The sequence below is a fragment of the Crocodylus porosus genome, unplaced genomic scaffold, assembly GCF_001723895.1.
Source record: "Crocodylus porosus isolate Cpor-Errol unplaced genomic scaffold, CroPor_comp1, whole genome shotgun sequence".
Taxonomy (NCBI): Eukaryota; Metazoa; Chordata; order Crocodylia; family Crocodylidae; genus Crocodylus; species Crocodylus porosus.
The window spans coordinates 48,148,650-48,165,923 of NW_017728949.1; the positions used below are offsets into that span (position 1 = coordinate 48,148,650).

The 17,274-nt window shown below is 40.5% G+C and overlaps 1 protein-coding gene across 1 annotated transcript in view; it reads left to right on the top strand.

Moving 5' to 3' along the window:
* GRB14 (growth factor receptor bound protein 14) overlaps nucleotides 1-17,274 on the top strand; it is a gene marked incomplete at its 5' end in the record, with an annotated part of 130,160 nt that overhangs the window by 90,925 nt on the left and 21,961 nt on the right. Inside the window, 4 exons of the mRNA XM_019553543.1 lie at nucleotides 895-969; nucleotides 12,314-12,451; nucleotides 15,860-15,970; nucleotides 16,162-16,257. Of these exons, the coding sequence (XP_019409088.1) occupies nucleotides 895-969; nucleotides 12,314-12,451; nucleotides 15,860-15,970; nucleotides 16,162-16,257 (420 nt within the window). The remainder of the gene's footprint in view (nucleotides 1-894; nucleotides 970-12,313; nucleotides 12,452-15,859; nucleotides 15,971-16,161; nucleotides 16,258-17,274) is intronic.

Genomic DNA, 17,274 nt, shown 5'->3' on the forward strand with positions numbered 1-17,274 from the left:
GCATCAGTTGCTCCCTGCAGCCACTCCTCTGCCCATCAAGTATTGTGTGGGAAGAGGAATGGCTCTGGGCCTCCACCATGTGCCTGGGTCATCTGGAGACAGTAGCAGCAAGGGACAGGCCCTCCATCCTGCACCTGCTTTTTGACCTGCCCTTCCCAGTGTCTGCTGCCATCCCAGGCACTTCAGCTGCACCTTGTCCCCATCTGCCACTGTGGCTTCAGGGGAGGTGTGCCTGGCAAACTAAAAGCAGACCTTAACCCTGTTATCTGCCTTTCACTACCATCAATCCTTAAAGTGTCTTGTTTCCCTTCACAAACGTGGCAGATGAATTTACAAGATAGCCAAATGCAAGGCTATTTCAGTGGCTCGTCCCTATTCTTTCCTACATCCTTTGGGAATGAGAATGTTCTGGGGTATCTTGGTTGATGGTTTTAATTTTATGCCCAACTTAAATCTGAAATTTTGTATTTGCTTTTATCAGAAATGTAATGAGCAGGGTTTGCACCCTGAGTAAAACCTGAAAGAGTGGAAGTACTGCTGAGTGTCACTATAAAGGTGGGGTTTTTGAGTGGGCGGGAGCACTCACAGGAGTCTTACTTATGTCAGAGACTCAGAAGCAGTGCCCAGCTGCTGCTCCCTCAGCCACAATATGGTCCACAATATAATCCTCGCTTTTGCTTTTACAGTAGCAACACAGTGTATGTGCATCTAGGTGCTGATGCGAAAGCAATGCCAGGAGGCTGCTTTTGCTGCCAGGGGGTGGACTCTGAAAGTGAGGGGCAATTCTGGCACCTCTTTTAAGTTGGCATCTGGGGACAGTGCCCCTCTTGCCCACCGCTAGTTACACCAGTGGCTTTTGTAGATGTTTATTAATAACATTCTGTATTTTAACAGAGTTTTTTTCCAGAACACATGGTTTCTTTTTCAAATGAGACAAGTGGAGCTATAAGCCATACAGAGATATTACAGGTATGTAATATTTACATGAAAGTAAACCAATTTAGAGCTAAATATCTCAGAACTTCAGGTACTCTGGTTATAAGCATGTGGGAAGAGGTTTTACAACAGGATAGGATTGTGATATCTTTTGCATGATTTCAGCTATGTTACCTTCATGATACATGGGAAATCTCACATCACACCTCTATGCAGTTCTAGTATGATTGCCTGGAATGTTATATTCAGTTTGAAAATCAGAGAGTTCTGAGAAGAACCAGATGTAGCCAAAAGGTTAATGGAATGGGTGGAATAACTTGCATTAATTGAGTTAAAAATTAAATAAACCTACTTTATCTGACAGAGAAACAGCAATGAGCACATCTATAACAGTGCTGTATATAAAGGAGACCAAGGAATCAGTTAACATAACACAAGTGGATATAATTAGGAGTAAAGACATAAACTTAACGAAATTAAAATTTAGACAGGCATGAGAAAAAAATCTTTCTGCCAGTACATTTTGTTCATTTGTAAAATACTGAAGTGGTATGTTTACTCAGTGCTTAGCATATTGTAAATGTTTGCTGGAATCAACATTTTAACTATAAAATAGAAGTTCTATAAAATAACAAGCAGTCCCTTGCTAGGCAAGGAGACGTACTGAACAACTTCATTAAGGAGTGCATGCTGTCTTTTCTAAAAAAACAAGGAATATGTATCAGTGTAAGTAATAGGCATCAGTGATATGTGTACTTGCCATTGGTTTAAGTTGGAATGATCAGTATTGACACATGGGAAAGCTGTCATTGATGCTACAGGAAATAGTCAAATTACTGTATTTACTTGAATCCAAGATGATCTCGAGTTTAAGATGACCCCCAAGTAATTAGATTCTATACAATGAAATTTATAATTTTCTTATAAATTTCCATGTATAAAATCTAATGATTGGATTTCAGCTAAAATCTAGATCTGATTTTCAGCCCAGGCATAATCAAAATGTTCAGCCCAGGCATAATCAAAATTTTAAAGTTAAGTACCTAAAGCCAATTTCAGGTCCTAATATAAAAAAAATTTTTAAATTGCTGAGTATCTGCACTGAGCTTTGGAAATTGGACCATTTTCAGTCCTTAAATATAGATTTTAAAACCTAACTTTATGTACATAGTTTTCAAAATTCGTCCTAACCATATTTAGTATTTCTTGTTCTAAAAGGTGGCCTAATCATTTTTTTAAAAGGGAATATAGTCAAGGCTTGTTTTCTAAAACTTAACTGCTAAAAAAAATCTGCACAGAACAGATTCAAGGCCCATAGACCACTCAGATACAAGTAGGACCTCAAAATAAAAAAAAGTGGTACATAGCATATGATAACAGCTGATTTGTAATCAATCAAAAGTAGTTATAAAACTGAATATCTTCAGTCACAACTTTTTTTTTTACATGGCATTGTCTGCTTAATTAAATTGATTTAATAATACTTACAAAACAAAGTACAGCATACTCTTGTGAATTCCCTAGCCATCATGCACTTTTCAGCAAAAGCCATTCAATAGATTGTTTACAGTATATTACTGTTTCCTTAGATTCTTTCATTAAGACAAGTTAATGGACTTGCAATATTATTTGTGATATGCTTGGTCAAGTATCAAGAGGGACATTAGTCTTAACAGCCCAATGCTTACAAGTGATTACAACAACACTTTTGAAACTCTTATAGTTTTCTGTGGTTTGAACCATAAGCAAGTAAAATGTTTTCTCTGTGCGTTTAAACATTTTGTTTGCCCTTTGGTACAAGAAAATAATGGGGTAAGTGCTTTGGCTCCTGTCTTTAAATTAGAGAGCTAAAATATATGAAAATGTTCTGATTTCACACCATTTCTTCACATTCATTATTGGAGTTACCATCTTTGGTTTCCATGTCTTCCAAAGAGAAAGAAGGCTTCACTCTCTGCCCAAAGAGCTGTAAGCCTAAAAAGGACAAAAGGGTCCAGTATATTGGTTGAATAGTCAAGGATCGGGGTGTGTGTAAGTGAGTGTGTGTGTGCATGGCTTATGTTCATGTGCTTTAGGAATGCACAGCACATGTGTACATTCATACATACGTGCATTCTGCATGGAGTCAGCATAGCTCATATTAAATCACTTTCCTGGTTCTTCTTCAATATGGTAACTTTTGAACAGAAAATTTATAGAATAAAGGATTTTTAACCTGAGACCGTCTCAGAAATATAAGTAGAAGGTTCTGTTGATTCACTTATGATTCTCTTTAAGAAACTTCTGCTTCCGTAGTATGAATGAATGTAGCTTACTTATTTCTGCTGAATTAATTGCATGCTAAGCTAGTAGTTTAAAATGTGCGCAGCAAGTTGTACAATCGTGCAAATGACACAACTAGTCATTTTTAAAAGAAAAGATTTTTTCATGCTAGCTTTTACTCGTTTGTGTACTTTCTGTTTAAGTTTCCAGTAGTAGTAGAGACTTGTCATATGAATAGGATTGGTAGAATGAGACTGTTTTATGCTGGCTTGGGTTATCCAAGTTGACATGTCATCTCCCTAGACTCGGTGTGAATTTTGCTTTTGATTTTAGGAGTGTTGGGCTGGAAGGGCTCCACTGGCTCATGCAGCTCTTCTGGATTCACAGCCAACCATTTAACCAAGAATTCTCCAAAATAGTCACTGCAAACCCTGCCATACAATGACAGGCCACAAAATCAGAAACAGCAGGAACTCCCAGAAGTAGCCAAGCTTTTTTGTAGAATCCAATATTCTCTTTTTCTTATATGAATGGCATCTTGTGACGGTCAACATTTTCAGTTGAAGTGAGACTTGGGCTACAATTTTTTTTACCATGCAAAATATCCATTGTTAAACTTCATTTTCTTTATACTTAACAATAACAATTGCACAATTTAGAAGTTGTGAAATTATTCTGGTAATTATGCTTTTTCCTCTTCAGTTTTGAGGATTGCTCTATTTTTTTCAACCTCATTCTTCCATATATACAATTGATATTCAGGTTCTGTAGGTAGACTTTGAGTTCAGAGTGCAAACCTTGAGTTGACTAATTTAGCTGCTTCTTTTTAATAGCCTTTTAAGAATAATGTGAATACATTAGAAAAAGCATTGTGGATAGCACATGTCCAAGTCATTTTCCAGAAGCAATGAAACCATCTTGCACTTGGAATATATTAAAGGAAAGAGTGTACTTCTTCTCTAGACACCTGAAATATATATTACACACAGAAACCCTTCCCTCTTACCCTTCTCCTAAGTTAAAAGCAGAATTAGGTTGAAAAGTCAAGCATTTGAAAGTTAAGAAACGGCAGATTAAAATTGCCCAAGGGAAATTACTTAAGGCTGCATGGAAAACCTGAATTCTGACATTTCCTAATTTTTGAGTGCTTGACTTAGCAAACTTAACTTTCTCTCTTAGCTTAGGGTTTAAAACAAATATTTTAATAGTCAATTTTTCATAATGGTAAAATAAATACCACCCCCCTTCCTGCCTCTAAAAGTTCCAGCCCTATAGACGCCCCTCATGAGTGCTTCCATATACTGAAATTTCAGATTCATAGCCCAGTTGTCTGCCACTTAAGATAACAGAGAAACTGATAGGAGTAGTTGGGAGCTATTCTCCACATAGAACAGCCACACTAGAGGGAGGTGAAACATCTCATACTTTGACATTGGGTTTAATAGACAGCTGAGGAATCTTGAGTCTTGGAAACCTTAGGTGAAAGGCATATACTCTATTGGTCACAGACCTTTCAGACCATGTTTGCCACAAGCTTACTGCTGCCTGATTTCTTCTGCCATAATGTAGCATAATGTGGGGCTAGTGAGTAGGGCACATGCCCCAGGTGCTGCCTAAGGAGAGCAGTGCCTACTGCCCTAGTCCCCACTTGGCTTGCACTTCCTGCCTGTACGTTCTGGGAATAGTAGTTCTCTAGTGGCAGTACAATTCACTACTGCTGGGGGGTAGTATTTATTCCCCTTTTTGCTGCTGAAATCAGTAGCTTTTTTTCCTCCTTACGTGGGCTTTGACGGGGGGGAAGGGAGGGAAATTTCCCTTCAGCATCCAAGAACTCCACCGTCACTCTAGAGAAGTACAGTTCCCAGAACATTTTTCATTCCATGCCACATACTGTCCAGGTAACTGCTTGCTGCTCCTTCTGCATTTGGCTTAGTGAGGGAAGGATGAGAGAGGACTGCCCTAGAATCTTCCTTCATACATTGTGCTTCTGTGTTTTGTATTGCTAAGAGTACTTCTCATCCCAGTCCTCATCTCCTACTTTGGGTTTCCTGTGTAAATTCAAGGTTTTTTTCCTCTTTCTCTCTCCATCCCTGTTTTCAGTCCAAGACTTCCTTCAAGGCTCCTATTCTAGTTTTCTTACCACTGCTGGTACTAGTTTTCTCATACTACTGCCTGTTTTTAGTCTGATTTAGATGCTCCCCCAGTATTCTGATTCATCCAGGCCCTAACTTCTATCCAGCTTCCAGTTCATTTTTTCCCTCAGCCCTTACCCCTGGCATCCCTCAGCCCTTGGCCCCCAGATACTTTCTTTTTTTACTCACTGTCTGCCTCGTGTTTTGGCACTGCCTCCATTTATAGCACTGTAAGCACTACAGCACTTTATGGCATTGTGAGGGGTAGACAGTCATTCAGTAGCCCCTGGTTGAAGCACTGAAAAGTCACCAGAAATGCATTTAGTAACATGCTCTTCAGCCAGGAGAGCTAGGGGCAGACATTAAAAAACTCTGAGCCTGAATTGATTTAGTCTTCTTAGGTTAGTCTAAACTCACTAGGCTAAAGTGGTTTGTAAATGAAGAGACAACCCATCTGGACTGAAGAAATGCAGGCAGTTGCTCAGGTTAGAAGCTGGGGGTCACTATAGCAGCTTTCTCTTCCCTTCCATAGTGCTGAGCAGAGGGTGGGGGGCATGGCCAGGCCCCAGCAGGACACTCTGATTAGGGAGGGGTCCCCCCCACCTTTGATAACAGAGCATTGAGTTAAACAGCAGGGAGTTACACAGGGAGTTATTAGCATTTATCACCCCATCAGCAAAACCAAGCCTCTCTTATTAGCTTAAGCTGTTCTTAAACAACTTTTTCCAAGGAAGGAACAGAGGGACATAACCAACTACCTGTTGATTAGCTCCAAAAAGCCATAAACTGACACTGTCCTGTCTATCTTTGTCTTGTCTTCTTCAGCACGGACCATAGCCAGCATGTGGTCTGGTAGCTAATGCTGAGAGGTGTCTGTGTAAGGCAGAGGGGAGGGGGGAATCCCTGTTTGAGCAGGAGTGGTGCAGGGAGGGGGAGCAGGAGTTAGCTAGCAGACCCTGGTGTATCTGCAGTCTCTGCCAGAGCTGCAGCCAGGGAGCAGAGGGGAGGGGCCAGCCTTGCCGGAGCAGAGAGCAGAGCCCTGCCCAGAGTTGCAAAGCATCTGGGATGCTGGAGGACTCTGATTTAAGTTAAACCAGGAAGGAGGCTGGGACAGACATTGCATAAACGGGTTTGACCCAAATCACTTAAGTCTGATACTATATTCAACCAGGCTTATCTCAAATCAGTTTCAGCCATTTTCAAACTGGTTTATGTGCACTGAACATCTGTTCTGTTACAGGTTTAAACCAGTTTCTGATCACTTAAACTGGTGTATGTGTAATGTCTTTCCCTAACTGAGGTGGCAGGGGGTTGTTGAGGTCCATGGCTTGGCTCTCACTTCCACAAGGTTCTCATTCATAGTGCTGCTGTGCTGTGTCTGCAGTGGGAGCTCTCTCTTTCCTTCCCATGATCTCTGATCCCCACTGCTACCACCATCATAGCAATCCCCACTAGTGGGGGATGTAGGCGAGAGAGGCTGCAGCTCCCTGGTGCCTGGGGGACAGCCACAGGCTTTTAAATATGTTCAGACCAAGTCATAATGTTCATATTGCTACTGTCAAATAGTGTCACAAATATCTCATCTCCACAAAGTAAAATGACTTGCTTATTATTACCTTTTGTACAATCAGCTCAGTTCCATGAAGAATTCTCTAATCCCTTCCATTTCTTACCCTGAGTTGTTTTGCTCCCTATTTAATTTTTGTTGTTGTTTTATAGTGCCTTGATTATTTCTTCTCATTTGATACTTTAGTCTGAAACACACTTTCAACAAAATCCAGTTAAGTTATCCATTCTGTCATCTTTTATGTTTTTGTAACAGTTGAATACTGAATTAATTCTCCCTGTCTAGTGTCATTGTTCTTTTCTTGTAATAGTAAAGATTTTGTTTGGTGTTATTCCCAATCTGGCTCTTCATATAATCTCTTGCTATCCTAGGCAGAACAATGGAGATTTGGTCTCACTCTTTTCCAGGATTATTAGGGTTATCAAGTTAAAATAAAGCACTAATATGGGTACAATGTATATTGCTTAGACTGAGCTTGATATTGCTCTTCACTTTTGTTTTATTGATTAAGAAATTTGTTTATCATCAACATCCTTCCAGCAGGAAGCAAGGAACCTAGTGAAGATTGTTATATTAAGGGCCTGGGAGTCATTAATATAATCTGCACAATTTTAACATTTAGAAGATTGTTGAGATTCTTCTTCTCTGATGGCCCTGAAATACATTGAGTCTTTCAAACTTTCCCAAAGCTCCTTTTGTACGTGGTCTGTAGGAATAAAATACATTCTGAGTACCAGTGTTTAACCCCATCAATGTGCCTGAAGAATAATAACGTGTCACAAGGCAGTGCTTATAGATTTTATAGACAGTAGGGCTGGAAGAGACCTCAGAAGATCATCGAGTTCAGCCGCCTGCCCAAAGGGCAGGAAGTCAGCTGGGGTCATAGGATTCCAGCAAGATAAGCATCCAATTTACTCTTGAAGGTGTTCAATGTAGGTGCTTGAACCACCGCCGATGGCAGGCTAATTCCAGACCTTGGGGGCTCGGACAGTAAAGAAATTCTTCCTTATGTCCAGCCTGAAACTGTCTTGCAGCAGTTTATAACGGTTCGACCTCGTCATCCGTTGGGGCGCTCTGGTGAACAAACGTTCCCCCAGATACTAGTGGTCACCCCAATAAACTTATAGGTGGCCATCAGATCATCCCTGAGCCTGTGCTTTTCCAGGCTAAAGAGTGTTATGTGCCTCTTAAATACATCATAACATGCTGTGCTTAGCATAAGCATAACTGTGCTTCAGACTGCTGAAGTGAAGCTGTCTTACCCAACTGTTACCTTGCAGTTGGAGATTTGAGTTTCTGTAGCTCTGAGCAATGCAGGAAAACAGCTTACTGAAAACCTCTTTAAGCTCGGGTCCTGTATATGAAGAGCTATGCCAATGAGGGTGTTTGCTTGCAAGCTACTGTATATTGAGATTCTGTGACCAAAAATCTGTTGCAGAATTTTACCTTTGCTGGTAAACTGTGCTTCACTGCATGGCAGTTCATTTAAAAATGTTTGTACCCAGTATTACTTTGGGGAGAATCTCAGAATTCAGAGTATAAACTACGTTGTATCAGCCTACCTGGGTCTCTAGAAAAGCTGAACTAGTAATTCAGGTTGCGATTCTGTGTTGTAGTCCAGGGATACATTGCAGTGTGCATACACATGTGTGAGCTGGCTTGAATCTAGCAAAGTACTTACAAACAGCTAAGAAGTGGAAGTAGCATGAGCTTCAGCATGAGTGCTGTGAGTCAGCTCAGGCCTGTGGGCCTGAATCTCAGGCTGCCACAATTTGCCTGTTTTCAGCATCTGAGCTGGTTAGGTTAAAAGTAGCTCAGGTGTGCCTGCACGTGCTGTAGTCACACCTCCAGCTGCAGAGTAGGAAAGTCCTGAGAAGTGCACTCCACCTTGTTTGTTGTATTCATGTTCCTGTGGGCTCTGTGTCTGACTAAACCATTTGACATTTCTAGGATTTGTCATCTTGCCAGCCTCATATCTTTTTCCTCCCTGCCATCTCAGTATCTGCCTACATCTACCTCTTGTTCTCCAGCTTTCTCTAGAAAAGGCAGGTAATGGGCTCTCAATACATAATCCATAGAGCCCTGGAAGCAGATGAGCATTGAAACACCAAGCAGGGGAAGCCAGAGGTAGACAACATGGAGAAAAGCACATCAGTTTAGTTTTATGGGGGATGAACTGTCAAACAAAGCTATAAATTCTCTTTGCCTTTGACATACTGTGACACAGCCTGGCTGTGCCTTTTGAGATATACTTCTGACATATTCTTAAACCTTCAAGCTTGCCCTTCTGCCCCAAGCCACTTTTTGCTGCCTGCTGCTTGACCACCAACAAACTGATGTGCTCCAAAAGTCACCTTCCTGACCAATAGCCTGCCACACCTACATTTTTCCAGGTCTTAGCAGAGGGGATTTTGCCATCTAGAAGTCTAACACACTCCTCCATTTCTGCACTTAGAAATGTATAGTTCCCCCTGCCATAGAAGAGGCCTACCTATGTGGTCGAATGCCCTGAAATCACAATTATCACTGACAATAAGTATGTTATAAAAGAAAATTTAAAAGATTTATAATAAAGGCAGAAGCAAATCTAAGTAAGCAATAACTATGTTGAGATATAGACAGATAATAAGAATAAATAAAATCATTGTTCTGATATTTTCTTTTAGCCCTAAGTTATAAGAATGCAGCTTTCACTTCTCTGCTCAACAGGTTAGACAGCAGCTGCTGCTAGGGGTGTGTGAAGCAGGCTCTATTCACTTCAGATTTGCCTCGAATCAGGGACAGTGATTTGATTAGTTGATTCAGATCGCTGTCCCTGATTCGATTTGGCTGAATCTGAAGATTGAATGATGATTCAGAGAATCAGTGATTCAGACATAGACACAGTTTTAAATGTTTTTTCTACATACCTCAAGGTACCCGGCACAGCTCGTGATTACTGCGATGCTGGGATGCATGGAGCATCCGACAGGAGAGCGGGGGGCCTTCCACATGCTTGGTGGTGAACCTGATAGTGGACCAGAAGTACTTCCCCAGCACACTCGGTAGCAGATCCGGAAGTGGATCAGAAGTACTTCTGGTCCACTTCTGGGTCTGCTGCCGAGTGTGCTGGGGACCATCCTGCACTCCTGTGGGATGCTCCATGTACCCCAGCATTGCAGCATTCACGAGCTGCCTGCTACCTAGAGGTATGCAGAAAAAACGTTTAAACCTGTGTCTGTGTCTGAATTGATTTGGAGGGTTCCAATTCGATTTGGAGAGATTAAAGAGTTCTCTGATTCAATTCAGATTCGGCCAGCAAATCAAATCAGGGACCAAAGCTTTGCACAGCCCTAGCTGCTGCCTCTAACTGTCCTGCCATTGCTTGCTGCAACTTCTCTTGTCAGCCACTAAACATATCCCTGTCAAAAGTTAATTCTTAGCAATTACTTTTCTCAAGTGTAAGTAGGGGAGGAATGCTCAAGTTAATCATTGCCTACCAAGCAGTCTTGGCCAAAATAAGTAACCTAAAAATTACATTCATATCAAAAAACAAAATTCATACAGACATAATAATGATAATGCTAAATATAGCTTGATGCTACCTATATGTAAAGATCATGCATACCGTATCATTAAAATAAATTCCAGAAAGCATCATGACATTCCACGAAAGGCTCAAAACTTTGTGGGCCTATGACACTTGGAAGGCTGCTAGTACAGTGCTGTAAAGCATGGAACTAGTTTACCTGGAACACTCAGCAAAAAGCTCATCCTCAAATAAACATATTTTCAAACCTGAGCTTTAGTTTGTGTGAGTGAATAAGAATGAAGGCATTATAATGGTCACTGAGTAAATTTAATATTATATAACTTAACAGTTGCTAATGCAGAACTTGCCCCTGCTGCATTGCCAAGTACATAAAGTTCCTTGTTTTCTTAAGATGTTTCACACTCACAGTTATCCAGTGCAAGAGAGGCATTGCTGCTGAAACAGTGCAATGGAAGTTCTTTTTCTTTCTAGTCAAACCCTTGGGTAGCAATTGTTTTCATCTTGGGGGGCAAGAGGCAGGAGGGAAGGGATGTGGTGGGAAGGCGAAAATGAATAGTTGAAATAGTTTAGGTTTTTTTGCTGTTTGTTCTTGTATAGAAACAATGGAGTGCTGATCACAGGAGAGCTCACTTTCTTTAATATGGATCTACAGGACAGGGCAGGGCAGAGTAATATTAGAGAGGTTTTGAAAGCATTCATTTCAGAGGAAGAGATGATATTACACCTTGCAGAGGGGAGAGAGCACTAATTTTGCTGGGAATAGTTTGGCAGTTGTGCAGAAGAGTGATTTTTCTTTTCCCAGGTACCTCAAACCCTTTGAATGGGCTGTAGGGCTGACACAAAAGACTCCAAGATGAGACTTGTGTGAACAAAAATGGATTGAGAACCCCAGCTTGAAACTGAATCAGTTTATTGGGTTGAATTAGGAGGTGTTCTAGTATCTCATATAGTTCCTTGGGCATTCTCTCAAAAAGGATGATATATTCTCTTTGGAAAATTCAATACAAATATCAAGGACAATGCATTGAAGTAATAAGGAACACACTTTATGGAGTATGTGTACCTTCATCTGTCTACTAAAGGCCAGTTCTGTTATAATAAATGGTGTTTGCTTCCTTGTGTCTTCAATATTTGTGACAATGTAGAGACACGTTTGAACAAAAGGTTATGGCAACATACTCTGTAGGTATCTGCAAAGTATTCGTATAAATAAATGTTTTTTTTTTATCCTTTCAAGGATTTGGAAAACTTCTTAAGCTAGCTTACTTGGAAACAATACAGCTCAGACTTTTTCCCCCCCTTGAAGTGCTTGTATCTTAATTTGCATTTCAAGATCTATGCATGTTTTAATGATATCTTGAGTCAGTATTCAAAGTGTGTATCTGTGTGTGTTGGATAGAGAGAAGCAGTGTATATATGCATACTGATATGCATGCCAACTCCAAAACTGATGGTATGTTCTAACCTCCTATAAACTTACTCTCTTCAACTTCCTTTCAAGCATTTTTTTCAGGTGGTTATAGTTGAAATTGGGAGATATGGCTTTTACTAGCTCCTTAATTATGCTAATTAAATTTACAAATCCCTGAATGAATGACTGTGTGAAATATTTCAAGTTGTAGAAGGCTTTCTTTAAAGATGCATGATTCTGATTTTCACATTTTATAGCTGTACTTTTCTGATGCATCTTTGAAAGATTCAGATCCATGTTTAAAAGATTAATCTAGGATCTCATGATGTTATAAATAGGCTGTCCTGAGATGTGTGTCTAATTTACATCACAAAATTGAAGAAGTATTAGCAGGCCAGAATGATGGAATTTCATGCTATTAAGTCAAAAGTTTGTTTCATATGGATAATGTTTCATATGGGAATTTCTTTCAGATGTTCATCAGTTCCAGCACATATCCAGAAATTCATGGTTACCTGCATGCAAAGGAGCAAGGGAAGAAATCTTGGAAAAAAAATTACTTTCTCCTGAGAAGATCTGGACTATACTTTTCTACTAAAGGGACATCAAAGGTAAAACTAAACAGCAACACAGAGGTAAATAAGTATATGACAAGTGTATGTCATATACTTACGTGCATGTGTCTTCATATACTGTAGTTTCATTAGAACTATATTACAGTCCATGAGTATTCAAAGGAAAACCTCTCTGTACCCAAATTTTATGTTCATTGTTCACTTTTATGGCAAAATATGCATCATTGTGGGTTTAGATGAGTGAAAGCAAGAATTCGAAGAAAGGCCAGACTGGAGTAGTTTTCTGGAAGAATTTCTTACTAACAAATTGATTTCCTTCAGCTAATTTATAACTTAACTCCTTAAAAATAAATTCCACATGTCTGATCTAGTTGTTGAGGATTCTGAATAGAACACAGGCAACTGTTTATGACTTATTGCTTGCATGCCTTATTATTAATACTTATGCTTAAACAGGATACAGTGGAAATGAAATAACTGTTTATGTAATGCAAATAATTAAGTGGCTTATGTATTTCTGGAATACAAAACTCTAAAACTCTTGGTTCAGAAGTGCTATCTTTTATTAGACCAACAAGAAAATAGCAAATAATTATCTTCCTTTGCAAGCTTTTGGGCACGCATGCCATTCTTCAGGGCTTGTGTATTTCTGAATATTTGTGCAAACTGTCACTGTATTCCCAGAGTTATCCTTGAGGTAACAAGTTTCTTTTTGCTTATTTCCTTGACTGGGTTACCCACAGAGGAAAGAAGCAGCACTTAGAAACAAAATGGGACAGTAATTGCTGTAATAGTGTGTTTATTTGTTTTTTGTTTTAAATTTCTAAGAATATTTTTAATTTCATAGTTTTGAAATGCAAAAAGCAAAGTGATTCCAAAAGTTCTTAAACTTTAGGAGCTAAAGACTCGTGCCTGCAAATTTTGTGACCCAGATTTCAAGTATATATTTTTCCAGAAATGACATCATTGGTGCTATATTTTTTTCTTCCTGGAAACCCCCCCCACCCAAACATAACTCCCTCAGCCCCTGCCCCCCAGCTTCCTGGCTCAGTCTAGTTTGGGACATTTTCCTCTGCTGTAGCAGGTAAATTTTGAGTGGCCCTTTTCTGGATTTCTCTAGTCACTGAGACAGCTGGACTATCAGGAAGCCTGCTGTTTTGAAGCTTTAGACTAGCATAGTTAATATCATCTAACTAGCTTGCCTGTGTAAAAGAGACGGTGATGCATACTGTTGTCCTTCCGTGAAATGGAGAGATGTTCTGTATAATAACATTTACTACACGGTTTCTAACTTGTTAGTTCTCTTATAAAAATAAGTTCTGATTTAATTTTTGTAGCTGTCTTCAAAGCCAATATATGTGGATTTTTTTTATAAATAAGAAGATGCTATTTTCATGTCTCGGTACACATGTGAACCATAATTAAAAATCATATGTTCCACTTTTTGATGAGAGAAAAAGGCAGCTCCCTCAAAGCAAACAGTTTATCTACTCAGCCTGTCAACAAAAATATATCAGATGGCTATTCATAATTGTGCCACTGAGTAATTAGGAATGTGTTCTAAAATGAGCTTTAAAAAGAATATAAATTCCTGTCTTTTAAATGTAGGTGACCAATTAGTAATTTCCAGCAGGATAGTTTTTGTGCCCTTAAAAATGTTCTTCACTGGGCACATCTACACAAGATAGTTACTGTGCAGTTGACTAATTAACTGCGCAGTAAACATCTCAGTGTCTACACATGCACCCCTAACTATGGCACACAAAACTAGTAAAATCCTCAGCCGGGTAGTTTTGCAAAATACAAAGTACCACCTTGCTGCAGAGTTTTTTCATGTGCAGCAGTGCATGTTTAGACAGTGCCCCAGCTGGCTCGGGCATGGTGCTTCAGTATGGGCTAGCTAGCAGGCAGACCCAGCATCAAAGCACCATTGTGACCCAGCCAGCTACTCTGGAGCACACAGAGCTGTGGGGAGCAGGAAGCTCAGGGCTGCTCCAACAGGGTTTCATTTTCCATGTGCACATGGAGCCCTGTCGGAGCACCCCTGGTCTGGCAGGCTCACCCTCTGGGTCCCCAGCCAGCCTGGGCTGCTCTTATGAGGCTCTATGTGCTGCACACAGAAAGCTCCAGAGCAATATTCTCTGGGGTTTATTCATGTGCATTAATTGCACATGTAGATGTGCCCGTTGATTTATTTGGTATCTCTCCATGCATTTTTAATAGTTACACCTTCAGAATTTGGGCTATAGGTGAATGTTGTCTTCAGGCACTCTTTTTACTGTTGATTGTTAACTATAAAATTTGTCTATCAGCACAAAACTTGCTAAAAGATTGGGGCCTGGAGAAAACTTGTGCAGCAGTGGGTTGTGACAGATATTAATTTTGTAGTGCTACCAAGTTTTTAGCCCCGTAAAAAAAATAAAGCTCTCTGAGCAGCTACACATGCACTGCCCCTGGCTGGAGAGCAACAATTTTACCCAAGCTTTAAAAAATATGGTTTAATTTTTTTGTTTGTTTGGGGGGGTTTTTGGGTATTTTTAGCTGTATGCATATTACATATGAAAGTTTATGCACTATATGCACAAACTTGAATGTACACACAAATCTGATTGAGAGAGGGAGAAATGAACATGTGAGCCTGATTGATGGTAACTGGGAGCGAAACGCATGCAAACCTGAATGGTTGGTGAAGTGGTGCTTTTACTTATCTGTGAACAATTACACTTTTTCATCGGATCTTATTATATAAGAAAGATTCATGCATACCTGTTGACAGATAAAATTGTCTTCTACTGCACTGCTGCTACCTTATACAATTTATCTATACCTCAGCCAGAGAACTCAACAAACCCTTACTTTAACTTTTCCATTTTTTTTTTTTTTGCCTAGCTTTCTATTGCTCCATTGTGCACGTAACCTTTTACCAAACAGTCTCTGCCCAACCCAGCCAACTATGTATAATAGTCAGTAATGATTCTGGCAAAGGTGTTTGTATAGAAGGATAAAAATGAATGCAAATGTAAGTCTGTGGTACATGTAGTAATGGTACAATGTATACCTGTGATTGATGGAGCAGAATATAAGTACTGGAGGGGTTCATGGTTGTATCAGGGTGTGGTGCATGCAGCAGCCCTAACTACTTAAGAACTGCATTTTTATATATTAAAATATGGTCAAAATTTGGCATTCATCAAAGGTTACTCAGTTGAGGAACTTGCATCACATGGTGACAGGTGATAGGTAACTGAGTAGTTGAGAATTTTTTGCAGATCTATATTATATATGATTGTAACTTTATTTCCCAAATATAATATTATGCATTTAAATAGGCTGTATTATAAATGTACATACAGTATTTGCTTTACAATATAAATATTAAGTATAATTTGCTTCCTTGATTTTAAGGAAGAACAGCCTAATGTTTTATATTGCTCTTCCTTTTAGGAACCAAGGCATCTGCAGTTTTTCTGTGAATTCAGCAATAGTGATATGTATATGTCTTTGGCAGGCAAAAAGATGTCTGGGGCACCAGCAAACTATGGATTCTGCTTTAAGGTACACATTTTAATATTTTGATGTATATTAAGGCAAGCCTCAGTTTTTAGGTAAGCTTAAGTACCTTTAAGATTATTTTTTAAACGGTTTCAGTTGTCTGGTATAAAATAGGAGAATTAGTGGCTTTTATTTCAACAGGTATTATCTTCAGGATGTGCATTAATGCTAAACAATGTGCTGTGGCCTTCTAGCCTAACAAATCAGGAGGAACCAGAGACCTGAAACAGCTTTGTGCAGATGATGAACAGAGTAGGACCTGTTGGATGACAGCACTTAGATTACTTAAGGTAAAATCTTCCATGAAGTTTAATTTCTTCCCAGCCATTTACTGTATGAAGTTTTGATACTGTGGAAAACAAAGCAAAGACATTTGTAGATTCTAGTATACTATCAGTCCATAATCTTAGACACCAGTGGTCGTTGTGATTTCTGTTTTAAATTAGATTGAAACTGAACTTCCAAGAAGAGAGAAATAACATTATGCTCTTTATCAACTTCAGGGCTAGGTACAGTTATTCAGAAACCCTGAGACAGAATAGATAAAACCTAAGTAGGTAGGGCCTGGAGCAAACGGAACAGATGTTCACCATTCAGTGGGGAGGAGAGAAGATGTGTAGATGCCTGCACTGACTGAGGCCAGGTGGGGAGTATTCCTACATGCCTCTCAGCATGATCTCTCTTGGCAGCCCCTCTACTCCCCCCAGCAGCTGGCTGTCGGCAGTGGGGGGAAGGGGGGGAGGAAGAGTGGGGAGGGGCACCCCACCCTGCTGTGGTTGCTTGGGACTGGAGGGCACGGGGCTGGGACCAGGTCTGTGCAGTGGGGGCTTCCTCTCCACCCTTTATCCCTGACATGGGCAGGAAGGAGCTGGGGCCAAGAGCTGCACAGGGCTGTCAGGCGAGTCAGCCAGTACAGGGGGAGGGGAATGAGGGAGAAGAGGCCCCCCAGCTCTACTGCTGCCCAGCTCAGTGTCACAAAGATGGCAGGAGCCTGGGCTGAAAGCCATACGGCACTGGGTGGCATGGGTGGGAAGGCTCCTACCCCAAGGACATGCCCCAGCTGTGCTTGCTTGGGTCCTAGGAGGCCTATGGCAGGGGGTCTCCACTTCACCACCCCTGCCTGCCTGCTACTACCTGGCTTGGCTGACATGGCTTGGCTGCATTGCTCTCGTCAGCTAAGCTGGGTAGCAGTGGGGTGGGGAGGGGGAGTGGAGGCCCCCCTCTTTGCTGGTCTGGCCCACCTGAAGACCAAGAAAGCACAGCTGGGAGGGCACTGCATGGCAGGAACCTCTGCTCCATCCCCCCCC